Consider the following 27461-nt stretch of genomic DNA (forward strand, 5'->3'; position numbering starts at 1 on the left):
GAGAGAAAAATACTGTTCCGACTAAAAAAATAAACTGAATAGTGCTATTTTCTAGGTAAGCCGAACGGGGCCATTGACTCATTGTTGTGGAATTGTTCCGCGCTGGCATTATCGCTAGTGCCGAACTGTTTGGTGCTTGCACTTTCGATGATTTGCATTCCACACATTCTACTGCTATGGTGGTGTGTGAACACCTTTTGCACCAACAGAATGCATATATGTCCTTTGATATATATATTAGCTCCGTTCGTTTTGCCGAAAAAATAAACTGAAACACTGTTTTGGCTGATTTGTTGTGAGAAAAAACAATGTTCCAGCTGAAAAGACAAACCGAAAAGTACAGATTATAAGACAAATGAACAGAGCCATTGATGTTGAGACGATAGATTTAATGTTCTAGTGTACTAATCGCAACAAGTATATTTTTATTGTAGAAGATTGGACAACTTGTGGGCCCCGTTCACGTGCCCTTAAACCCGACTTGATCTGCTTCTTTTTTCAGCCGGAACAGTGTTTTCCTCTCACAAATTCCTCTAGATTTATCCAGATTCCTCCAAGCGAACGGGGCCGTGGTTGGAAGGTTTCAAGCATAGGTGAGTTTTTTTTGTGCATAAAATATGTTCGGTGATAGGTTTGTGATAAATCAGTTTGCTAATTTAATTATTTGATTGTCCCTCTGTTATCACACTCAGCATATGAGCATATCTGATGTCTCCTTGCCTCAATGTTACTTTAGTTTTACCCCTCATTTCCAATTGAGGGTCATTTAGTTTTATCATAAATAAAAAATTTCTTATTTTAAACAAATGGTTTTTTAAAAAATATATCAACTTCTGTAGCTTTACCAAGCTTTACCCGTCCTGTTTTTTAGAAGCACCAATTTATCCGAGCTAGTTTCTTCAAATTCATCAGTGAAATAGTTACCAAATTGCGTGGGCAATAGCTTCCTTTTCTAGCAATTTAACATGATTAAAATCCACCACAAACTTGGAGAATAGGCAAAGCGCGATCTTCTCTTGCAAGCAACGTGGTTGATGTGTTGATCTTTTTCTTTTTTTAGAAGGATGTGTTGATCCAAAATGGAAGGCACGGAACGTGGGTCCCGCGTTTCAGGCTCTGTAGCGTGAGTGGTCCTGTACAATATGGGCCCCGCGTGCCAGGCTTTGTTGGGCCACTGCAATTTGCAAAAGTTTGCCCGCTCTCAGCCGTTAAGGCGTCCTCAACGCGAAACACGCCAACTACCAGACCACCGGAAGTGAGCCCAGGGCAGGCCCAGCCGCGCAGCACACCAACCCTCCACTAGCATCTCTGACGTGCGGGCCCCGCCAGACAACGGTACCCAACCGCCCCTCGCTCTTGATTCTCTCGCTCCGCTCTTCTCGATTCCGATTTGTCATCCTCAATTCAGAGCTCACGAGAGACTTAAATCCCCTTTCCGCTCCGCCGGACGCCGAGAGAGGGCGGCGGGTGCGGGACGCGAAGGCGAAGACCTTGCTCCCCTCCCTGCCGCGGACGCCGATGGACCCACCTCGCGCCGTCGCCGTTCTTCTCCTCATACTCCTTCCCGTGCTCGCCCCGGTGGCCTCCGGCGTGCCCTTCGTCGTCCTGCACGGTTGGGGTTTCGCGTGCCTCGCTTCGATTCTGCTTCTTCTCTTGGTCTTAGATTAGGTTCATTCCTTATGGTTGGCTGTGCCCGGGGTGCGTGCAGGGATTGGCGACGAGTGCGGGAACGATGGCCTGGCATCCTTCACCGAGATGCTTGGGGAGTGGTCCGGCTCCAAAGGTTACTGCATGTAATGGCTTCTCTCTCTGAATTATATTGTTTTGATTTGTTTTTTTTAGGATACAAGAGGGGGCCTGCGGTATGGGTTTTAGGATCTTATGCGTTTGGCTCGCCGATTTTTATTTTTATTTTTATTTTTACCAAGAGGCTCTTGGTCCGACTTTTATATCTTGATGAAAGACAAAAAACTTTATGCTGGGGAAAACATGTTAAATACTTACATCAAAGGTACTTGGTACAGAGGCCACCGGAATCAGACATCGACTCACTCCACTACAAAGAAAAAACACCTCTAAGTTTCCACAAAACAGGTTTTGTCGTTATTTTAAGGAAATTTGGTTTTTGTTTTTTACTTAGCTATTTTCCTAAAAAAAGGGTTCTTACTTAGCTAGATCCAGACTTATGGATTTGTAGACTAAAACGAGTGTTCGTGGATGTTAGGATCGATGTGAGTACCTTTCTGTGTAACCCGTAGATCCGAGTAGGCTCCTAGCCCTTCAGTAGATGCACCGCAGCCAGTGTCGTGGTGTAGAAGAAGTCGTCCAGCGCCGGCGAGATGAAGTCCAGTGGCGTCGGCGGTGACCCTGCAGGGGCGACGGCAGTGGTGGGGGGGTTGGCGGACTTATTCCGTCGCTGGCAGCACGCTTTAGGATCGGATTAGGGTTTCTCTGTAGGTGGGTGTGGCGGCTCCGGTCAACCTCGTAGTCCAAGCCCTCACCCCCACCTTCCTTTTATATGTGCTGTGCGACAGGGGCCCACCAACCGGATTAGGGTTGGGCTCCCCCGATCAGGGAGCAGAGATAAGGGCCCAATAGGCCGTTGGGCCTATTGGTGGAGATCAACTAACATTCTCCCCCTTGATCTCATTCCATCTTTTACTTTCATGTCATTTGCTTTTGTTCATTCCATTACAGATTAGCTCCTAGAGCATGTCTCATCGTCACGGTCCATTGCCGATAGACTTAACAGCTACAACTCACTACTCTGTTCTGAAATAGATACTTATCTTTGGGCTTTCTTTTGTCCAGGAATATTTTAGGCTTTCCCTTAAACCCAAGCTAGCTACATGTTTTCTGAACACCATGTCCTCTGAACATGTTGGGTGGTAAGCCTTTTGTAAGCGGATCCGCGAGCATCCTTTCTTTACTTATATGCTCAAGATTTATGACTTGATCCCGGACTTTATCTTTCACAACATAATACTCCATGTCAATGTGTTTGGCAGCACCACTTGACTTATGTTGTGAGCATCATGTACTGCCAGATTATAATCGCAGTATACTTTAGTGGTCTATAGATGTCGTCAACCACCTTCAAACCGGGTATGAACTTCGTTAGTTAGTTCACCTGCTCGTTGCCTCATATCATGCTACAAACTGTCATACATTGTGGACGATGTAGTGACGGTTTGCTTTGAGCTTTTCCATGAAATATCTCCACTTTGCGAGATGATAGAAAATCCACGTCTGGATATGTATTCACTCTCGCATAATCAGAATCTGAATATCCCACCATGTGGTGTGAATCAGATCTTCTATATGTCATCATGAGGCCTTTCGTTCCTTGCAATTAATGCAAGACTTTCTTTACTAATTTCAGTGTTCTATTCTAGAATTGCTCTAGAATCTGCCAAGTAAAACCCGGTAACAAATGCCAAGTCAGGACGCGTACATACTTGAGCATGTTGCAAGCTTCCGACAGCTGAAGCATATGGAACCACTTTTACTTTATCGATTGAGCTCATATTGGTTTCTGGGGCATTGAAAATCCCCATATCTGTCGCCCTTGACTATAGGAGCAGGTGAGGGACTATATTTGTGCATACTGAATTTCTTTAAGATCTTTTTCATGTATGTCTTTTGTGACATTCCTTATACCCTTTTCTTCTATCTTGGTGAATCTCGATCCCTAGAACGAACGAGACTTCGCCAAGATCTTTCATATCAAATTTCTTTGTCTCCAGTAGTAGACTGACATCACTACTAGCAAGTAAGATATCATCTACATATAGGACAGGGAAGTTAAACTTCCCATTCTTAAACTTTGTATTGACACAATTGTCCTCTACATTCTCTTTAAAACCCAAAATTCTTTATTAACTGATCAAACTTCAAGTACTACCGTCTTGAAGCTTGCTTTAATCTATAAATGGATTTCTTTAGGCGGCATCCCATTCGTTCTTTTCTTTCCATGACAAAACCTTTCGGTTGTGCCATGTAAACATTTTCCTCCAAGTTTCCGTTGAGAAATGCCGTCTTTACATCCATCTGATATAATTTTCAATCGTAATGTGCCACTAATGCCATTATGATTCTGAAGAAAACTTTACATGAGACTGGAGAAAATATCTCATTGTAATCAATCCCTTCTCTTTGCATATAGCCTTTTGCCACAAGTCGCGCTTTATGTTTCTCTATATTCCTTTGAGAGCCAAGTTTTGTTCTGTAGACCCATTTACAGCCTACTGTTTTGACTCCTTTAGGAATTATTTCCAAATCCCAAACTTTATTGACATTCATTGTTTTCATTTCATCTTCCATGGCCTCAAGCCACTTTGATGAATGATCACTTCTCATAGCTTCTTCAAATGAGGTGTAATCATCCTCCATTTGAAATTCCTCATGTTATACACTTCATAATCAGCAGGAATAGCTGATTTTCTAACTCTTTGAGAGCTTATAGGGGCCTTCAATTTTGGCACATCTTCTGTTTGAGGCTGTTGTTGCTCCCCCTCATGTGTGGCAATAGGTTCTATAGGATCCTAAAGAACAGGTTCCTCATCGTCATTCATTGTTGCCACAGGTGGGATAACAACAAGTGCTGGCACCATAGTATCTAGCACTGTCGGTGCAGCTACAGCAGGTAGTGAGAAAAAATGGCTCATGAATCATTGGAGAGGGCCCTTACACCCGCTTCACTTCAAGGTCAATTTTTCGAGCTACCATGCTCCCCCTCATCCATTTGTCCTCTAGGAAGACAGCGTGTCTTGTTTCCACAAACTTTGTATGTCTCTCTGAACAGTAGAAAACGAAAACCTTTTGACTTTTCTGCGTAGCCAAATAAATGACAACTTACTGTTTTTGGGATATAACTTTCCAATATTTAGGTTAAACACTTTAACCTTAGCAGGGCTCCCCCCCCACACACACGCAAGTGGTTAAGTGAGGGTGTTCTTTCTGTCCACAACTCATACGGTGTTTTGAGCACTGACTTTCTTGATACTCTATTGAGAATATAAATGAGGTTTTTAACGCCTCCATCCACAGGCTCAACTGTAAGGTGGAGTAACTTATCATACTGCCCACCATATCCATCAGGGTACGATTGATTCTTTTAGCTACTCTATTCTGCTGAGGTTCACCCGGTATAGAATACTGGGCTACTATGCCATTCTTTTAGGGTATGCCGACCGTAGTACTCCCCCACGGTCAGACCTGACTATCTTAATCTTTAATAACTTAAATTTATCCAATACATCTTTTCTTTATTTAATTGGATAAATATAGCCATAATAGGAGTAATCATCTGTGGATGTTATGAACGAATCATTACCATCCACACTCTTTACAGGAAACTTACCACAGATGTCTATGTGAATAATCTATAAAATTCCTGCGCTTCGTTTGTCATCTTTCTTACTTTTCTTCATATACTTTTCTTTTATGGATTCTCTGCATTGTTTTAAATCTGAGAGCTCTAATGGAGGAAGAATATCATTCTTAACTTATCTTTCTATTCTCCCCCTCGAAATATGGCCTAAACGACATTGCCATAATTTCGACAATGCATCGTGAGCTCTCTTATGCCACCACTTCAGCTGAGTAGCATATGTCTTTGAAGAGCCAGTGAACTGACTCTTTATTCTATTGAGGTACTCGATGACCGTGTCACACTTTGGGATTTAGCCTACAATTGTAGGTTCAATCATGTTCTTTATCACAGCCAAACTTTTCTTTAGCAGCGGAAAAACTTTCTTTTTCTCCAATTAAATACCGCATTGGTTTAAAATAACTGGAGAATAAACAACTTTTCTTTAGCTGTGGAAAAATTCACTTTTCCTTGAATTTTATCCACAGGGAAAAATGCTTTTTCTATTTTCTTTAATCCATTAATCAATTTCCAGAAAATAAACATTATTGGAAAAATTTCTTTTTCTCCAGTTAAATATCACATTGATTCAAAATAACTGGAGTATAAACAACTTCTTTAGCAGCGGAAAGATTTTCACTCAATTTCTTGAATTTTACCCACAGGGAAAAATTATAATTACTTTTTCTATTTTTCTTTCGAGCTATTTTTCATTTTCCAGAAATTAGCAATTACTGGAAAAGAAAAAATCAAAAACTGATCTGGATTCTTTCACTGTTTTTTTTTTGGCCTAACAGCCAAAGCGGCCCATGGCCCACGTCAGCGCTCGCGCTGTCCCGCGCGCTCCCCCCACGCCCAGGCCGCAACCTGGGCCTGGGCCGGGAATCCGGCCTCGCGCGCACGCCCGCCTGGGCCGGCGATGGGCCGATATGATCTGTGCCGTTGATATCGATCCGACGGCCGGGCGCTCGTTTCGGGCGGTATAAAAACCCGCCGACGCCGCAGCCGGTGCAAACCCTAGCTCAGTCTCTCCGCTGCTTTCTCTCTCTTCGCCCTCTCTCTTTCTCAATGCAGCGAGCATAACCGAGCGAGCAGCGAGCGAGGACAGCAGCCATGGCGCCGTCGTCGGCCCCCTCGCCGGCGTGCGCGCTCCCCAAACGGGTGAGCGCGCCGCCGTCGAGCGGCCTGGCCGCGGCGCCCCCTTTGCCGAGCCTGGGCAAAACGGCTCAACGACTCGGTCTTCTTCTCCCGCGCCGGCGAAGGTTCTCGCGCGGCGAGGTAGGACTGTCCCCCTTTTTTCCCCCTTTTTCTCCGATTAGGATCTTGATTCTCTTATCCGAACCGAAAGAGGGGATTAGGGTTTGGATTTCTTTGATTCTTTCCTTTCTTTTGATTATTTCCTTTCTCTTATCCGAACCCGCGGCTCCCCTGGCCTCTCTCTTTCTCTTTCTCCTCTTCCTACTCTCACGCGCTGCGGCGGACGAGCGGCGGCCACCTATGGTGACCGAAGGAAGAAGACAAGATGGCGCCGCCGTGGAGCTCCTCGCCGGCGTGCGTGCTTGCCTGGTTGCGGAGCACGCCGCCGTCGAGTAGTCTCGCGACGGTGCCCTGTTGTTCGCGCGCGCCAGGCTACCCAGCCCGGCGGCTCTGTCTTTCTCTCGTCGGCCATAGATTTGGTCGACGGCAGTGACAGGACGGCCAGGCTCCAGGTAGGTAGCCTCATGACCGTCCTCTTTCTCTTGTAGGGTTAGGGTTCGAGTGCCGTCCCGATCCGATCTGGATCGGGCATTTTCTTTGTTTTTCAATCTGAAACCCTAGATCTACACCCTAGGCTGACGAACTGCTAGGGTTCTTTGTTGAAACCGTGTCCACTTTTCCCATACCCGATCTAGGGTTAGGGTTACACAAAGTGAACCTTGCTCTGATACCATTGTTAGGATCGATGTGAGTACCTTTCTGTGTAACCCGTAGATCCGAGTAGGCTCCTAGCCCTTCAGTAGATGCACCGCAGCCAGTGTCGCGGTGTAGAAGAAGTCGTCCAGCGCCGGCGAGATGAAGTCCAGTGGCGTCGGCGGTGACCCTGCAGGGGCGACGGCAGTGGTGGGGGGGTTGGCGGACTCATCCCGTCGCTGGCAGCACGCTTTAGGATCGGATTAGGGTTTCTCTGTAGGTGGGTGTGGCGGCTCCGGTCAACCTCGTAGTCCGAGCCCTCACCCCCACCTTCCTTTTATATGTGCTGTGCGACAGGGGCCCACCAACCGGATTAGGGTTGGGCTCCCCCGATCAGGGAGCAGAGATAAGGGCCCAATAGGCCGTTGGGCCTATTGGTGGAGATCAACTAACAGTGGAGACCCATTACATCGCACCAAATCACTTTTCTCTCATTTTAGACGGAAGAACAAAAAAAGAAGAAGCATGTAACACAAAACAGGAGGTATGGGAGTCAGTTTCTAGAAACCAGGTAGGAGTTTAGCAAAACCATACTTTTGGTTATCCACGTTTTCTGCTATCTAGCCAAATGGAGTATTAAGTGGTTAGCCTCAAATCTGGTTTAACTAGATCTTGTTCTTGATAGAACCTGTGATCCAAACAATGAACTTGGAAACTTAAACATACTTAGTAGAACAAAGAAAAAAAATGAAGCACACAGCTAAAAGAAGGCCAAGCTACAAGCCAGCAAAAGAACAATGCCAAATCGCCAATCACCATGCTACTAATGCCTCCTTCATCTTGATCATCTTAAGCTCCACCTGTGCTTGATATGCCTCCTTCCAAAGAAGCCTCCAGACCTGAAGAAAGGCATTCATCTTGATCATCTTAAGCTCCACCTGTGCTTGATATGCCTCCTTCCAAAGAAGCCTCCAGACCTGAAGAAAGGCAAGCACCTTGTGAAACCTTGGGGGATTTAACCAATGAGTTATCAAAAACCCAATCAACTGTAGTTTTCCACAAGGACAAACGAACTCCAGCTAAGAGAAAATATTCCACTGACTCTCCTTCCTCCCTGCAGTTCCCATATGTTGTTCAGTGAAGTACTGGAGACCAACAGGGATATTAGCCCAATGGAAACTATCTCTGACCCAACACCAAGTTGTCACTGCCACTGGACATATGAAGAAACCATGGTCCAAACTTTCCTCCTTCCCACATAGATTCCTCTTTACCAGCTGATCAGCTGTTTTAATCCTATCATGCCAAATCATCCACAAAAATATTTGAATTTTTGGTGGCAACTTGGTTTGCCCGGTATCAGTATTTCTTTTATCAATCAATCCACCGAATGTGATCAATCCGTACAAACATCTGGTAGAAAATTTCCCAGTTTCCAGATTACTTCATCTCGCTGATCATTTAAAACCCCTCCTCCAAGATGTCCTGCATTGTAGTCTACTCCACTCACTCTGCTTGTCCAAACCTCAATTCCAGTTTCTTCTGTTTGCTTCTGCAACAGTAGATCTTTTTTTTTTTGAAATAAAAGGCAGGAGCTTTGCTGCCCAATTAAGTAAGGATAAAGAAGTTTATGTACAGAAGGCACCCCCTGGCGCCAAACACTACGGTCCTAGGACCGGAACATGACAGGCATGTCGCACCGCTAATGGTGTTTACCCATCAAAGGATACAGCCCTGCATCTTTGCATGATATCCTCTTTTGTCAATGAGGCCACCTGCTGGACCGTTTTGTGTTCATTTTCAAAGATCCTCCTATTCCTCTCCTTCCACAGGTTCCATACAATGTAAATGAGGATTCCATTGAACCGCCTTCGATCCTGCATTGGCACCTTGCTTGCTGCCTCCTCCCACCATTTGGCAAACAGTAGAACTTTTCTGGTCTTCACATATACCAAAAATTATGGGATAAGTAATTTTCAAAGAACATTCTCCCAAGTCCCACCCAAACTTCATCCTATATCTGGTGTGTCTGTTGTGTTGTTAGAGAAGAGTAAATGGTGGTCGGGAATATAGACTTGATGTTGCTGGTATTGTGCTTTGGAATAAATGGCTTTGTTTACCTGTTCATGTAGGAATTTCAGGGCATGTAGGGTGAAATTTGTTTTGTGGTAACGCTCTAGTGTCTAGAATTTATATATTGATTGTTTGTTTTGCATGAAGGGCAGGCCTGGTGCAAGCGGTAGAGTACTACCGACTGTGACCGGAAGGTCGTGGGTTCGAGCCACAGCCTCCTTGCATTTGCACATCGCAAGGGTAAGGCTTGCTGCTAATACCCTTCCCCAGACCCCGCACAGTGTGGGATGCTCTCAGCACTGGGTACGCCCTTTATTGTTTGTTTTGCATGTATACACCAATAAATATATGTTCCAAATTTAGGTATACGTGGGTTTCCATGTATAGATAAAAAAGGAACTAACTATTATATGCTAGCACGTTTGTGTGGATTATTTGTTATTTTTATGTGGATAGTTTGTTATTTCCCTTGTAAATTTATCATGACCAGGTGCTTTCATCTAAATACATTTTTTATTTGGCTTTCTTTTTACAAGTATAAATAAACAAACTGTAGTGCTACATATATGCCAAGGAATCTCTTTAAATACATTTTGTTATGCGATGGCCTCTTGCCTGGTTTTGTTTGTTACTTTTCTCTGCAATTTCAGGATGAATGTTTGGGGGTAACATATAAAAAATGTAATTTGAACTTTGTTCTCTTTCCTAAAAAGAGAATCTCGTTAGGATTATATTCCAATATTCTGTCGAAGCTGATGGAATGTATTGAAAAGTTTACCATAACATGTTAAAACTGTTGTAAACTAGGTTGGAAGATTGCTGTAGCTATGTATTTGTAATCCTAAATTCAATAATGAAAATAGTCCTGTATGCACTTTCACCAAAAGAAGTTTTTTTTAATGCAATTTCATCAAAAGAAGTTGAAAACAGCTTTAGTGATAGGTCGTGTCTTCATGGCTGATCTGTAGAAGACAACAAATACCATATGTGAACTCTGTTTTCTTGAGCACATGATATAAAATGGGGTACCAAGTAAGACCCCACTATCACTGTTAGAAAATATTTTGGTGTTTTATCTCTGTACATTTGCCTTGATATTTAGTTGTTTACATCTGATCTGTTGTTAGTATTTAGTTTGCTTTGCCATTAATATCAAGTGATCACTATAGCATTGATGCCTCAACTTTCTTTATCTTTATACATAACATCTAAAAGAAGACTTATGATGGGCATTGCGTCAATCCTTTTTTTTAAAAACCTGATAGTGTGCTTATTCTTGAATTTAATAATGGAAATTGTGTTGCTCAGTGAAATTGGAAGAGGAGCATGGGACTCTTGGTTGATGCCACTTCAAGGGCAGGTTTGTTTCTTACTTAGAGTTGCAACTGGATAAATTTTTTATGGTGTGTGTGGTGCATCTTTTTTTTGTAGAGACGGGTGTGTTTGGGAGCAAGCTACGGCCTCTCCTTTGTACTTGGAGCAGGCATTTGCCTCTCCCTCTTTCTCTCTCTCTGAATGAAATGACAGCTCTCCTGCATCGTTCAAGAAAAAAATGGATAGATTTTCCCCCATTATACTCATATCTTACTTTCATCTGTAGGCAAATACGGTTTGCAAGAAGGTGATGCAACATCTTCTGCTTTTCTCAATTGTACACTGAGTCATCAAGGTTCTGTACCATTTCTGGAATTTGTTTTCCAGGTCAAGAAAATGAAAGAGCTCATTGAAGGTTACAATATAGTTGGCCTGTCTCAGGTGTGTTTGTGGTGCTGTGCTATTTGTGATTCACGACAATAATTTCAAATGTTCTTATCTATTCTTGATGTACTTTTCTGCTGCTCCTGTCTCCTTATTTTAATTCTGTTTCTGGGAAATGCAAATTTCTTCACTGTCTTGGTTAACGCAAAGCTATGAAATTTAGATACTTAAATAAGAAGCATTACTAGCAATAAGAGGTTTTCAGGCATCATAACTGACTTGTAGTAATGCTGTCTGTGAACTTCTGGTAACTATTGTGAAAACTATATGGACAAAACCGCTTTAGTTCACATAAGTTTGGAGTGTGCTCTGAGAATTGGCTTGTTAGTTTAGCAGGAAGTTTCACTGATTGCTGATTTGCTGTTATACTCTCGCTAGATTCTGAGGTTATTAATGCTGATTGGGGTTTGGGAGTTATATTTTCTGACCCTATCCCATCTATTCCTTTTGTAGGGGAACTTAATTGGCAGGGCTGTAATCGAGTACTGTGATGGTGGACCTCCGGTGAGCTGATTTTTGTTCTTTGCTTCCTGTTATTTATCAACCACTGAGCTAACTTGTTTATCTGTTGTTCTTGTTATTCCAACTGATGATTAATCCCTTCGTGGTCTGTATACTCTACTTGTTTTAACTTCCTTTTTGGGATAGGTCAAGAATTTCATATCAATTGGGGGTCCTCATGCTGGTACAGCTTCAGTGCCACTTTGTGGTGTAAGCTTACTCCATTCTTCCCAATTTATCCTTCTTTTTAGATCATTGTTCTAACAGTAGCAATCTGAGTTTGCAATACCATCAGATATAAATGAGAGATTTTTTTCCATGTGCAGTGAGTATGTGCTATGATAAATTTATTAACCAAAGTATGCTTATAATTTATTAACCAATGTATTGATATAAACAATGGGTACATAATGCTTTCTAGGTTGCTGTTAGTAGGCACCTCATGATGCAACACTTTAACTGCACTCACTCTGGTCCAGGATTAATATTTTAGTGCTTCATACATAGAATAAGGAGCTCATGCATTAGTTTTTCACATATTTTACTCATAGTGACTGCATACCTGTTTATCAAATGCTATAGTAATTGACATTTTATGGGTGCATTTCCATGGGAAAACTTCTTGATGCCTTGGCTAAATGACAACCTACATAAAACAAGTAATGGGGAGATATAACTTGTAAAAGTAATCTGCTGCCCTCCTTGTAGCCGCTGCAGGGGCAGGCGCCGAAAGGCTCTCCTGCCGCACTGTATCCACAGCAGGGGCAGGCGCCAAAGTCAGCCCTGCTATCACATCTAGTCACTGTAACAGCATGGCAGCATGACATGTCTGTGCACTAGGATTAGATGGGTAGAGTTGTATATATAGCTTCCCACTGCAACTCAGTAAAGGGAGCGAGTTCAGTTTTGCCATCTCCTCTGCAGAGTTCCGTTCAACGCTGATGCTTGTGTTGTGTGTGTGCGCGCTCTGTTCTCCCTTTCTTCTTCTACCTCTAGCCATAGTGTGTGGTTGGAAACATAGGGGAGTGGTCGGCTCACCCGTTCTGAAGATCCAGGGGCCAACAAGTGGTATCAGAGCCGTACAAGCGCCGTCGCCGGACTAACCGCTGTCTATGACGGACGGTTTGGAGATGGGCGACAGCAGCGGCGCTGCTGTGGCTGCCCAGCCACGACAGGAGGTCGTCGTGTGCACGATGCGGGAGGTCAACGGCACCAGTTGGCCGACGCTGACTCGCACCAACTATGGTGAGTGGGCGGTGACCATGAAGGTCATGCTCAGAGCCTGACGGCTCTGGAATGTTGTTGACAAGGGCACCGACAACGAAGAAGACATGTCAGCGTTGGAGGCTATCCTCGCTGTTGTGCCAGTAGAGTACAGGGAGCCGTTGGGGGCGAAGAACTCTGCTAAGGAGGCGTGGGAGGCCATTGCAGCGATGCGCGTCGGTTCCGACCGCGCAAAGAAGGCGATGGCCCAGCTACTGAAGCAGGAGTACGCCACCCTCAAGTTCAAGAATGGTGAATCGGTGAAGGACTTCTCCCTCCGCCTGCAGTCGCTCATCAGCAAGCTAAGAAGCCACGACGTCACCATTGACGAAGAAGAGACGGTCTCCAAGTACCTCCACTCCGTGCTGATGAAGTACATCTAGATCGCTCTTTCCATAGAGATGATGCCGGACTTGTCCACCCTCACCATTGAAGATGTAACAGGCCGTCTGCAGGCGGTGGACGAGCGCATGGAGCAGGCCACAGCAACAACGGACAACGGCAAGCTGCTGCTGACAGAGGAGGAGTGGGCTGCCCGAAGGAAGAAGTCTGGGGAAGCCTCCTCCAGCCGCGGTGGTGATGGCAAGCACCGCGGCAAGGCTTCTTCGGAGAAGAAGAAGGTCGACCCCAACGCCTGCTGGCGCTGCGGGAAGACGGGCCATTGGGCAAAGGAGTGCACAAATCGTAAGCAGAAGAAGAAGGCTGAGGCTCATTTAGCGCAGGCTGATGAGGATGATGAGGCCACTCTCCTGATGGTGACGTTCTATGCACTGCACGACGTTAAGGCCAAAGAGAAGGGAGAGGTGATGGTGGTGGAAGGGCACGACAAGGCTCTGAAGGCTGTCCACCTTGACGAACCGCGTGCCTAAGTCCACCTTGGACATGTGGGTGGCGGATAGGAGCAGCGGTGGTACCTGGACTTCGGCGACGGTAACCACATGACGGGCTCCAAGGAAGCCTTCTCCGAGCTTGACGGCAACGTGACTGGCATGGTGAAGTTCGGTGACGGCTCAAGGGTGACGATCCGAGGGCGCGGCACCATCATCTTTAGGTGCCAGAACGGTGAGCACCACGCGCTGACGGATGTGTACTACATCTCGCAGCTGCGTTTAAGCATCATCAGCATTGGCCAGCTGGATGAGCGCGACAGCGAGGTACTGATCAAGGACGGCGTCCTTAGGATCAGGGACCGGGAGCAGCGTCTTCTTGCCAAGATGAAGAGGTCCCGGAATTGGTTGTACCTGCTCGACCTCAAGGTGGAGCATCCCATCTGTTTGGCTGCACGGCGCACGGAGGAGCCGTGGTTGTGGCATGCCCTGTATGGATATCTCAGCTTCGACGCTCTTGGTCGGCTGGAGAAGATGGTGACTGGGCTGCCTCACATCGAGCACGCAGGCGAGCTGTGTGACAGCTGCCTGGCCAGGAAGCAAAGATGGCTGTCGTTCCCGAAGACGGCGAAGTACCGCGCGGCAAAGACCATCGAGCTGGTCCATGGTGACCTCTGCGGGCCGATCATGCCAGCGACGCCCGGCGGGCGCAAGTACTTCATCTTGCTGGTGGATGACTGTAGTCGGTACATGTGGCTGCAGCTTCTGACCAGCAAGACCGAGGCGGCGGAAGCGGTCAAGAAGTTCAAGGCGAGCGTAGAGAGCGGCAAGAAGCTGCGCGTGCTGTGGACTGATCGTGGCGGCGAATTCACTTCGGTGGAGTTGTTGTGGACTCCTTCATAGGCAGGCAGTATCGGCGCAAGGCCAGGCGCGCCACTAGTGGCTGAGGCGCCTCTATCTGTTTTAGAAAGCAATAAATCAGGAGGAATTATAGGATCGGGGTCTTGGTTTGTTAGGAAGACACCTGGAGTATAAAGGTGTCCTAGGAATGCTGTAATGGGCATCGAAGAAGAATAGAACCTCCCGTGTGGGTGGGGTTCATCTTCGACGGTGGCTGCGCGCGGTTCTGCCGCTGCCGCCGACGAACTTTCCACCGCACCATTGCCACGATACCCTCTCCGTTCCAGTTCTCAGTCCCGGCTTCTTCTCCACTCTCCCCTGCGTACTCCACGGCGACAACGCCGTATCAATTTGGTATCGGAGACCATCTACGGTGCATCGACTTCTCGGTCCGGCACCTCCCCTGTTCCTGCGACCATGGACGAGAAGCTGGATCGCATCTTGGGTCAACTCACCACCATCACCAATCGACTCAACTCCCATGACTCCCGTCTTGCGCGCATGGAGAGCGGCAAGCCCGCTGCTTCTGGGAAGGGCGCCGACGGGGAGGATGCCGACGCGGACGACACGGACCAGGAGCTCCACCGTGACCGCGCCTGGGCGGACTTCCGCGAGCGCGCCCTCCGCGATCGCGACCCCTTCGGTCCGAGCGGCCGCACCTTCGATCACGACTTCTACGGCCGAGGCGGGCGCGGCTTCGATGACCGGGACGCGCACGACTTCGGCGCCCGCGGCGGCCGTTTTTCCGACGGCCCTGGCGACCGCGGGTATGCAGACCGCGGCGGACGCGGGTACTTCGAGGACCGCGGGTACGACGATCGCGCCGGGCGCCGCTACACCGACAGCCGCGCCTACGACGAGCGCGATTTCCGCGGCTTCGGTCGATTCGGCGGCGGCGGCCGCGAGTCAGGACGCGCGGGCCGCGGTTATGGACGCGGCGGGCGTGACTACGATCGGGACTACGACTGTTTCATCGACCGTCACCGCGAACCTCACCGTCCGCCCCAAAATTCCATTCCCCACCTTCGACGGTGAGTCTGATCCGCTGACCTGGCTCAACAAATGCGACAACTTCTTCCGTGGCCATCAGGTTCCCGAAGATGAGAAGGTGTGGATGGCATCGCTGTACCTCAACGGCACCGCGGCGGACTGGTACTACTAGATGGAGCGTGACTTCGGCTTGGTGCCGTGGCCACGCTTCGTCGACTTCGTCAACCTCCGCTTCGGGCCACCAATCCGCACCAATTCGATGGCTGAGATCAAGGCGCTGGTCCGCACGGGTACTATGGAGGCATACTCGCGCCAGTTCCAGGCCCTGCTCGCGCGCTGCACCGACCTCGCCCCGCGGACGGTGATCGACCTTTACACTGGAGGGTTGGGTCAACCGCTCGCGCACGACGTCGAGATGCAGTACCCCGTCGACCTCCAGAAGGCCATGAGCCTCGCGCGGGTGTTTGAGCAGCGTCACGCGGAGTCCTCTGCTGTCAACGGTTCGACGGCACCGAAGGGCTCCGGCCGCCGCACGATCGCGTCGGCCTCCTCCAACGTCGCCCCGGGTGGCCCTCCGCCAGAGGGCAAGCCGGAGGGCCCTCGGTCACGCTTCCGCCGTCTTACACCGGTGGAGATGCAGGAGAAACGCCGAAACGGGCAGTGCTATTTCTGCCCGGAACCCTATAGCAAGGAGCACCAGTGCGCCGCCAAGGGCGTCTTCCTCATGGACTTGGCGGATGACGACGACGACCCCCTCAGCGACATCAACGACCTGGAGATCTCTCTCCACGCCCTGACTGGCCTCAAGGCCGCGGAATCAATGTTGTTGCAGGTCACAGTGGGCGGGGCACAGCTGCGGGCGCTGGTGGACACTGGCTCCACGCACACGTTCATCCACTCCCCGCTTGCACAGCGCCTGGGACTCACCGTCACGCCGAGAGCTGGCCTCAACGTCATGGTGGCCAATGGTGATCGGGTACGCAGCCCCGGCGTCTGCCTGGCTACTCCGGTCACCATCAGCGGCGAGGCGTTCTCCATCGACTGCTTCGCCCTCGACTTGGGCGGCTTCGACCTGGTCCTTGGCGTCCAGTGGCTCCGGACGCTGGGACCCATCGTTTGGGACTTCGACGCCCTCGCGATGTCCTTCTGGTACAACGGTCGCTCCCACCACTGGACTGGTGTCCACAGCCGGGGATTGGCCGCTCGCGCCATAGCTGATCCCCGTGCTGTCCTGGAGGACCTCCTCTAGTCCTACAATGACATCTTCGAGGAGCCTCGTGGCCTGCCACCGCAGCGCCGCCATGACCACAGGATCCACCTCTTGCCCAACACTCCACCGGTGGCGGTGCGGCCGTATCGATACCCGCAGCTCTTGAAGGATGAGATCGAACGGCAGTGCGAGGACATGCTCGGCCAAGGGATCATCAGGGAGTCGACTTCACCATTCTCCTCCCCGGTGCTTCTGGTCCGCAAGCACGACGACACTTGGCGTTTCTGCGTCGACTACCGTGCCCTCAACGACGCCACCGTCAAGGACAAGTACCCGATCCCGGTGGTCGATGAGCTCCTGGATGAGCTGAAGGGTGCCCGCTTCTTCACCAAGATCGACCTTCGCAGCGGGTACCACCAGGTGCGCATGCATCCGGATGACGTCGCCAAGACAGCCTTCCGGACGCACCGTGGGCATTTTGAGTTCCTCGTCATGCCCTTCGGCCTCACCAACGCGCCTGCTACTTTTCAAGCACTCATGAATGACATCTTGAAGCCATATATCCGCCGCTTTGTGCTTGTATTTTTTGATGATATTTTGATCTACAGCCACTCGTGGGCTGAGCACTTACAACATGTCAAGCTTGCGCTGCAGCAGCTGCGTGACCATCATCTCTACGCCAAGCGCTCTAAATGCTCCTTCGGCGAGCCTTCGGTGGCCTACCTCGGTCACATTATCAACGCCGAGGGAGTCGCCATGGATGCTGACAAGGTTGCTGCGGTGGAGGCATGGCCAACACCCCGCTCGGTTCGAGCGCTGCGCGGGTTTCTCGGCCTTACCGGTTACTACCGAAAGTTCATCGCCGGGTACGGCGGTGTGGCAGCACCGCTGACCGCCCTCCTCAAGCGCGAGGCCTTCACCTGGACAGCTGAGGCTGAGGCGGCCTTCCTCACTCTCAAGTCGGCGCTGGTCACGGCACCCCTCCTTCAGCTGCCCGACTTCACCAAGCGGTTCGTGGTGGACTGCGATGCGTCAGGTGCTGGCTTTGGCGCTGTGCTGCACCAAGGAGACGGTGCCATCGCCTTCTTCAGCCGCCCGGTTGCTCCTCATCATGCCAAGCTACCAGCCTATGAACGTGAACTCATAGGGCTGGTCAAGGCAGTCCGTCATTGGCGGCCTTACCTCTGGGGTCGCGCGTTCACCGTCCGCACTGACCACTGGAGCCTCAAGTTCCTCCTCGACCAGCGCCTGACGACGATTCCTCAGCATACATGGGTCTCCAAGCTGTTCGGGTACGACCTCACGGTCGAATACCGCGCAGGGAGGCTCAACACCGTCGCCGACGCGTTGTCCCGCCGTGACGAGGGGGCGGCGCTGCTGACCCTGTACTGCGCGGATCAGGGTGTGGTGCGACACCACACCACGCCGTACTCGCCATAGCAGAATGGCGTGGTGGAGCGGCGGAACCAGACGGTGGTCGGTATGGCTCGATCCATGATGAAGACCAAGGGCATGCCGGCAAGGTTCTGGGGTGAGGCGGTGACCACGACGGTGTTCATCCTCAACCGCGCGCCCACCAAGGTCCTGAAGGGTAAGACGTCGTTCGAAGCTTGGTATGGGTGCACGCCGAGCGTGTCCTTCCTCCGGACATTCGGCTGCAGCGGCCACGTCAGGAAGACGAAGTCGGTCCTCACCAAGTTGGAGGACAGGAGCACACCGATGGTGTTCCTAGGCTACGAGGAAGGTACCAAGGCGTACCGGCTCTACGACCCACGCGGAGGCAAGGTGGTTGTCTCACGTGACGTCGTGTTCGACGAGGAGGCCTGGGATTGGGATAGTCCGGACATGGGGGAAGCTGGCGGCTTCATCAGCACCTTCGTCGTCGAGCACTTGGTCATCCACGGTTGTGGAGACGCTGGAGAGGAGGTGCCGACCACTCCAGCAACGGAGCCGAGCACTCCTGGGGTGGTGCCGAGCACTCCGGGAGGGGTACCGAGTACTCTAGGAGTGGTGCCAAGCGGTCCTGCAGTGGTGCCGACCACTCCAGGACGGGTGCCGAACGCTCCCGTAGCGGAGCCGAGAGGCCTTGCAGTGGTGCCGACCACTCCAAGACTGGTGCTGAGCACTCCTGGTGCTGTGCTGACCACTCCGGTGGAACAGGGGACTCCATCAACGCCGATCGAGTTCGCCTCACCTCCAAGCGACATTACAGAGTTCGTGTATGCTTTCCACGATGGTGAGGAGGTGCAGTTCCGCAGGCTGGATGACATCGTCGGCAGCACAAGGTCCTCAGGCCTGGCGGGTCGGCTGCTCAATGACCCAGAGCTGCTTTTCGTCAGTGTAGAAGAACCACCCATGTTCGCGCTGGCCGAGCGCGATGCAAATTGGCGACGGGCAATGCTGGAGGAGATGAAGGTGATCAAGGAAAACGAGACCTGGGAGCTCGTCGATCCACCTCCATGATGTCGTTCGATCGGCCTTAAGTGGGTGTACAAGGTCAAGCGGGACGAGCACGGCGTCATTGTCAAGCACAAGGCGTGCCTCGTCGCCCGAGGCTTTGTCCAGCGCGAGGGCATCGACTTCGAGGAAGTCTTTGCGTCGGTAGCGCGCATGAAGTCTATCCGACTGCTGTTGGCTTTGGCAGCAGCGAAGGACTGGCGCGTCCATCACCTGGACGTAAAATCGGCCTTCCTCAACGGCGAGCTGGCGGAGACTGTCTTCGTCAGGCAACTTCCGGATTTCGTCGTCAAGGGAGCAGAGCACAGGGTGCTCCGACTGCGCAAGGCGCTCTACGGGCTACGGCAGGCCCCGCGACCGTGGAACACCAAGCTTGACGCCACGCTGTGCGAGCTTGGGTTCATGCGGTGCGCAACCGAGCACGCGCTCTACACGCGGCGACGGGGGAAGGAGGAGCTCATCGTCGGCGTGTATGTGGACAACTTGATCGTCACCGGCGCGTGTGCGGAGGACATCGACAGCTTCAAGCGCGAGATGGCGGCTCGTTTTTGAATGAGCGATCTCGGCGCGCTCTCCTACTACCTCGGCATCGAGGTCAGACAGGGGAAGGCGGCGCTCACGCTCGGTCAGAGCGCGTACGCCTCGAAGCTGTTAGAGTAGAGCGGCATGGCTAAGGGCAAGCCGTGCGTGACTCCGATAGAGGAGCGGCTGAAGATGACGAAGGCCAGTATCGCGGTGAAGGTAGATGCAACACTTTACCGGAGTATCGTCGGCGGTCTGTGCTACCTAGTCCACAGGAGGCCGGATATTGCGTTCGCCGTGGGCTACGTCAGCTGCTTCATGGAGGATCCCCGAGAGGATCATTGGGCTACAGTGAAGCGGCTGCTGCGCTAAGTCAAGGGGACGGTGGATCATGGGATCGTCTTTCACAAGACCGGCGGAAGTGGGCTGCAGCTCACTGTGTTCAGCGATGCAGACATGGCGGGGGACATCGACGGACGGCGGAGCACCTCTGGCGTGCTCGTCTTCCTCGGGTCGGCTCTAATCTCTTGGCTGTCGCTGAAATAGAAGGTGGTGGCACTGTCCACGTGCGAGGCAGAGTACGTGGAGGCGGCCACAGCGGCGTGCCAAGCTGTGTGGCTGCGCCGGCTACTGGGCAAGCTGACCGGTGTGGAAGCTCACTCACCAACACTGATGGTGGACAACCAGCCCGCCATCGCCCTCGCAAAGAATTCGGTTCTCCATGACCGGAGCAAGCACATCGACGTCAAGTTCCACTTTCTCAGGGACTGTATCGATGTAGGGCAAATCGTCATCGAGTTTGTCGAAACTGGTCGGCAACTCGCGGACGTCGTCACGAAGCCGCTCGGCCGTCTTCGGTTCACAGAGTTGAAGAAGATGATCGGCATCGTATAGGTTCTAGGGTTAGCAGCAGGATTAGAGGAAGAATTATAAAAGTAATCTGATGCCCTCCCTGTAGCCGCTGCAGGGGCAGGCGCCGAAAGGCTCTCCTGCCGCACTGTATCCACAGCAGGGGCAGGCGCCAAAGTCAACCCTGCTGTCACATCTAGTCACTGTAACAGCATGGCAGCCTGACATGTCTGTGCACTAGGATTAGATGGGTAGAGTTGTATATATAGCTTCCTACTGCAACTCAGTAAAGAGAGCGAGTTCAGTTTTGCCATCACCTCTGCAGAGCTCCGGCCAACGCTGGTGCTTGTGCTGTGTGTGTGTGCGCTCTGTTCTCCCTCCCTTCTTATACCTCTAGCCATAGTGTGTGGTCGGCAACACACGGGAGTGGTCGGCTCTCCCGTTCCGAAGATCCAGGGGCCAGCATAACTGAATAAGATGAGGAGCATAAGAAATCAAATAGCAGAAATGTAATCGAGAAATAGCTGAATAAGATGACGACCTACATCAAGAAATAATTGTCATCTTATTCAGTTAAAACAATGATCCAGTCATGGGAGGAGCTATAACTGAATAAGATGAATTCGCAAGCATGGAATCAAGAAATCCTACTTCTCTCATGCAACATCCAATCGATACAACCACACAAATTAATGCTTAGGCTAAATGAATGGAAGTGAGAATCTACAACAACAACAACAACAACAACAACAACAACAACAACAAAGCTTTTAAGTCCCAAACAAGTTGGGGTAGGCTAGAGTTGAAACCCAGCAGAAGCAATCAAGGTTCAGGCACGTGCTTAGGCTAAATGAATGGAAGTGAGAATCTAGGATCAATAAATGCTAAGTAGAAGAGTATGCATCTAATGAAGTTAGTGTGCATTAAAATTCTTGATCATTGGAGTTGGCACTTGCATTGCCATATCTCTGATGCCACCAGCCTTCTATCATTAATGCAGTCCCAATTTTCTACAACCCACCCTCCTCAGACTCTCATCTTAATGCTATCAAAATTTCAACTTGATCAGGAGCTTCTCCCCCATGCATAGCTAGGAGCAATTGCTACCGATGAGATAAACCACCAAAGCTACCTGTCAGTCACTGTGATTGGTGTTCTCTCTGCTTGACCTTGTCAGGGCATGCCAATGATGTACCAACAACTTCAAAAGCAGTCTTTGGTAGACGGTAGTTTTGATTGGTACAGTCACAAGAAGAATAAGTGGCATTGAAGTGAACCTATCAAGTTGAGTGGTATCATCTAAAGAGTGTGTATCTGCCTCTAGTATAGAACCATTTTTCCCAAAATGTTTTCTACTTAGTATTAATAATGCAGCTTCTGGTACTGAGGTGAATTTTGAAACCAGCATTGTTTACATATTATCATTGTTGTTGTTCTGCTACTGAACTTTTTCTCCTTTCTTTGCAGTCTGGGTTTCTTTGTATTCTTATTGATGATCTGATTAAATCAGAGATATATTCAGATTACGTGCAGGTTTGTATAACTTGTGCTGCAATGTCACAGTTTTTGTACTGCAGTTATTATTGTAAGACATTAGACAGCCTTTTCTGTGCAGTAAGTAAATTAATTGAGGGTTGTGAAATTACAGGCACATCTTGCCCCTAGTGGTTACCTAAAGATACCCACTGTGAGTGTTCTTCCTTTTCCCCCCTTCCATTCCTTGGCATGGTATAGAGTTGTGCTCTAGGGTTTGGGTCCAATATATTTGTGAAATCAGTTGGAATGGCTTAGGCTCCTTGTCACCATGTACTGTCATTATATAGTTTAGTCTGATACCTAGTCTTAGGAGGTTACATCATGAACTCGTGCAAGAGTTTTGTGTGTCTATGGGATCCTATACGGACTAGAGTATTTGATAGTTACAAATATTATTTCAACAATATCTACTTTTTGGTGTATCCTGCGGTGGTTGTTTGGTAGTAGAGTTCTTTTTTTTCTCTCGAACACGGAGAGCTGCATATTATTGCATTAATAGAAGAAGATAGTGTTACAACACCCGCATCGACACACCCCATTTAAAGATTAATTACATCTGCCCCTGTTAGAAGAACTAATTAACAACCCGACCTAGAAGCATAACAACCTAAGTTGTTAGTGGCAGAGATGATGAGTACATGACACCTAGTGATACGATCATTGAATATAAGGTGAGCTCTTTTCTATGTTTGCATAACTATATCAGTAAGAATTTGTTGCTACCTAATGTTGATACTTTCAATGTTCTTAGGAACAAAGGTGATGATGATGTGCGCTTTGGAAAAACACTTTCTATGGCCTATACAACTAATGGGCCATAGATACGCCATGCGCTAGACCCATTTTGGAGTACAAGGCCATTGAAACCCAACATTCGGTTCACTTCGCCGGTAGCCTAAGAATATTGGGAAAAAAGCTGGACTTGCGGGGGGGGGGGGGGGGGGGGGGGGGAACCACCCCCCGGGCATTGCATTAAGAAGAAGAATCTTCTCACGCAGGTCCAGAAAACCCCCGAATCCCTGCCCCACCCATACACAGCGGCACCGTACCCCTGTGAGAACAGGGCCGTTCCTTAGACCTGTGCTTTGGCGTGGGACACACGAGGAGATTTTTTTAACCCCAGCCTGAAATTCGCTCCCACGGGGAGTCGAACCCAGGACCTGAGGAGTGCCGTTGGGACGCTCTAACCAGTTGGACTAGAGGCCCTTTGCCTAAGAATATTGGGAAGGCCATAACTCTTCCATGCATAGTGCGATTGAGGCCCATGAATACTTGATTGTTCAAATGAATCTGGTCCCACCTCAATATCATGTCGGCAAAACCTCCAAATAATCATGACATGTTGGTGTTGTTTCTGCCAGGCGCCACATCACCTTTTATTGGACCTTGGGGCTTGTAATCACCTTGGGACCTAGCCCAAGTTAGAGCACGCCCCAACTAGGACGTCCATAGCCATTGGCCATCTCCTTAGAAGACCAACTTAGGCATCCAAGTCAAGTGTTGAAGTCCACCTTGGACTCTAGGAGTAGCCCACGCTTGTCGCCCAAGTCACATACAAACTCTTTTTTCGATATTCTACATATACATGAAAAGCTAAGGAGATAGCTTTCCAATGGCACCGGTTCCGCATCCAAATTCCTTACGAGTCAACAGAAATCGTTGAGACAAGTAGGCGTACAGAATCTATTAGGGTGCTGCATTACCATCTTTTGGGTCGTTGGCCATGTATAGTGTCGGGGTCCATTAAGATGCATCTAGGGGTCCTTGTCCCCTAACACTATATATTTAGTAACCGTCATCTAAGTTAGGGTCTGTGTTTTGCTTTGATTAATGTGTCACAGTTCATCGGTTTGTGCAACTCTAACTTGTGAGCTTAATCACATCAAAAGTTTTCAGACTGTGTTCTTTCTTGTTCTTATGTTCTTGATTCACAGGCAGAGACTCTGAACCGTGTGCTTGAACTTGGGCACCGTAGTAATGTGGTGCCTTGGGACAAGGCAACGGAATAAAGGAACTGGAGTTTAAGTTCTTGAGTGATTAACTCAAGGATTACAATCTGAATATAGTCTCCCTCTCCTGTACATAACTAACTCTCTGCCAACTAACACGACGACTCCAAACAAATGTAAACAAACTCTAAACAACTTGCACAAACTCGACTCCTAGCCACTAGAACTTGGCGTGTCCCTTCGGGTCTCTTGTCCAGTCTGGCGATGGCGCCTTTGTTATGTACGGCCGAGCATGACACCTTGCAAAAACCTTTATGCCTCATTTCATGAATCTTAAAGTTTCACATCCAAAACTAGATGTTTTTACCATCTCTCTAAAGTAAATTGTAGCTATTTTTTGTTTACACGATGGTATGTTTGATTGTTGTTCAGGATATGGAAGATTATTTAAAAGGTTGCAGATTTCTTCCAAAGCTTAACAATGAGATCCCAAGTGCAAGAAATACTACCTATAAAGAAAGATTCAGCAGCTTGGAAAACTTGGTACTGATCATGGTATAAGTTTGAACTTATCAAATGTTGCATGCTGTTTTAACACTTTCTGGGTCCTTATATTCCATAGGATAGTATGTGCCGAGTTGGCAATTACAGCCTAGTCCTTCAGCTAATGCAGTAAACAAAGGAAAACATAGCTGTTCCTGTTAGCCTCAGAAACCAAAACAAACAAAGCTACCATATGCAGATGTGCCCATGCTAATTGAACAAAGATTGGTTCATTTAAGCTGGCTTATCTCGTATACAGTTTTAGGATTTACACCATTGTGAAGCTCTTTAGCAAATGCATGTCTCATGAAATAATTATTTACATGTATATACAAAAGGCTCTAATATCATAGTGTGGTGCTTACATTTTGTATAAACATCAAGTATCAACTATAACATGACTTCTTTGCTTACATTTTTATAAACATCAAGCATCAACTATAATCTAGCCGTAATTGACACAGGTAGCACATGCATGTTCTCTAACTTTTCTTTTTCTTATGTATTTCAAATTTTGAGATGCTTCTGCTGAAGGTTGCTAAATTTATTATCCTTTTAAACTGCTCCAGTTTGAGGACGATGCAGTATTAATACCTCGGGAAACAGCATGGTTTGGTTATTACCCTGATGGAGCCTTTAGCCCAGTGCTGCCCCCTCAAGAGGTGATTGTTCCTCCTTGTACCTTCATGAGTTAGGAGTAGCTTGCTTTCTTTGGTTAACTCATACAGTCATACTGGTGCTGTGGTGCATAAACTGGCGTAGATTATTCTCCATTGCGATGTTCTGGCAATTTTATTTTATGTCTCACTCTGTGACTCTGGTACTAACAAAATGCATTCGCTCACCGTGTGCATAGACGAAGCTGTATACAGAAGATTGGATTGGCTTGAGGACCCTGGACGAGGCTGGGCGTGTTAAATTCGTGTCTGTGCCAGGAGGCCACCTGCGTATCTCCAGAAGCGACATGAAGAAGTACATCGTGCCTTACTTGACGCCGGAGGCGTCGTCCAAGCAGAGCATACACCGGATGCTGTCGCTTTGAGCGAACCGCGTGCGTATCTAGCAAGGTCTGTATCGCTGCCCACTGTGCCCTGACACGTGGGCCCTGTATCGGCGCCTTGTAAATACGCTGAACATGAAGGGAGGAAATGAAAGCGCAGGGAAAGAGTGGATCCGAAGTCCAGTGTGTTTGGTCGTTTCCGTTTCCTGTCTGACAAGCAAATATGTCCACGCCGTTGCAACAGGACGTATTCATGTATAATTTATGGGTAATGCACGGAAGCCCGTATGTCTCATTCTACTCACTGCGGTATGCGCCGCTGTCTAAATAAATAAAAAAACAAAAATCAACTTCTGGCCGCCTTGCCTAGCTCCGCTTAGCTTCGCACGTGCCGCCTGCCCAACGAGCTCCACTCAGTTTAATAAGTTTACACCCACCAAATTTCTGCGGAAAGAGATATTTAGTTCGGGGGAACTCAAAACTGTAGCAATAGTATCCTGTTTTCTTCTTACAATATTAAACAACGCCGAAAATTTATCCTTGAGAGATTTATTGCCCAGCCAAGTATCAACCCAAAATCTAGTCTGTGACCCATCTTTGACATTAAAATGTCCTAACTTCAAGAAAGTATCTTTAATATTCATGAGGCTTTTCCAGAAAGGCGAGTCCCTTGGTTTCTTTTCACAACTTCCTAGTGTCTTATTCTTAATATACTTATTTCTTAATAACTCTTGCCATAATCCGTCCTCATTTAATAACTTAAACAGCCACTTAATAAGCAAACATTTATTTTGGACCTCTAAATTTTGTATCCCAAGACCTCCCTGGTCCTTAGGCTGACACATAATTTCTCATTTGACTAATCTATACTTCCTTTTATGATGGTCATTTTGCCAATAGAAACGAGACCTGAAACAATCAATTGTTTCTAATACTCCTTTCGGTAATTCGAAAAAAGACATCATAAACATCGGTAAGCTAGTCAGCACCGAATTTATAAGGACTAATCGACCACCGACTGTTAGCAGTTTACCTTTCCACCCACTAAGTCTTGTCTCAATTCTCTCTTCGATGCTCTTCTAGTCTTTATTATATAATTTCCTAAAATGCATAGGTAGCCCCAGGTAGCGAAATGAGTATTTACCAATGGCACATCTGAACAGCTGCGAATAAAACTCTTCGTGATCTTTAGCTTTTCCAAAACAAAAGATTTCACTTTTGTGGAAGTTTATCTTTAAGCCAGATAGTTGTTCAAATGTACTTAGCAACAGTTTCATATTAACTGCCTTTTCAACATCGTGGCTCATGAAGATCACTGTGTCATCCGCATACTGAAGGATGGACAAATCATCTTGAATAAGATGGGGGATAACCCCTTCTATCTGCCCTGCCTCCTTTGCTCTGGCAATTAGTATGCCCAACATATCAACCACTATATTGAATAGTATGGGTGACATGGGATCACCTTGCCTAAGTCCTTTTTTAGTCTGAAAGTACGGTCCTAGTTGGTCATTAACTTTAATATTTACATTGCCTCCTTGTGCAAAATTCTGTACCCATTCACACCACTTTTGTGAAAAACCCTTCATCCTTAATGTTTGCTGTAAAAAGCTCCAATTTACTTTGTCATAAGCTTTTTCGAAATCTATTTTAAAAATCACACCATCTTGTTTTTTAGTGTGTAGTTCATGTAACGTTTCATGTAGTATCACTACACCCTCCATAATATTTCTTCCTGGTAAGAAAGCTGTCTGAGTCGGTCTTATTAATTTCTGGGCAATAGTAGTTAGTCTATTTGTTGCAACTTTTGTGAAGATTTTGA

The 27461-nt window shown here is 48.2% G+C and overlaps 1 protein-coding gene across 1 annotated transcript; it reads left to right on the forward strand.

Annotated features, from left to right (window-relative positions):
• Positions 1-1364: 1364 nt before the first annotated feature.
• Positions 1365-25951, forward strand: LOC136540342 (uncharacterized). The gene is made up of 12 exons (XM_066532346.1): positions 1365-1612; positions 1709-1793; positions 10643-10694; positions 10935-10955; positions 11036-11089; positions 11546-11596; positions 11741-11803; positions 22079-22144; positions 22260-22298; positions 24529-24651; positions 25209-25301; positions 25496-25951. Exons 1-12 carry the CDS (start codon positions 1519-1521, stop codon positions 25679-25681), a joined length of 927 nt encoding a protein of 308 aa, XP_066388443.1. The 5' UTR covers positions 1365-1518; the 3' UTR covers positions 25682-25951.
• Positions 25952-27461: the final 1510 nt, after the last annotated feature.

The sequence above is a fragment of the Miscanthus floridulus genome, chromosome 1 (genome assembly GCF_019320115.1).
Source record: "Miscanthus floridulus cultivar M001 chromosome 1, ASM1932011v1, whole genome shotgun sequence".
Lineage (NCBI taxonomy): Eukaryota > Viridiplantae > Streptophyta > Magnoliopsida > Poales > Poaceae > Miscanthus > Miscanthus floridulus.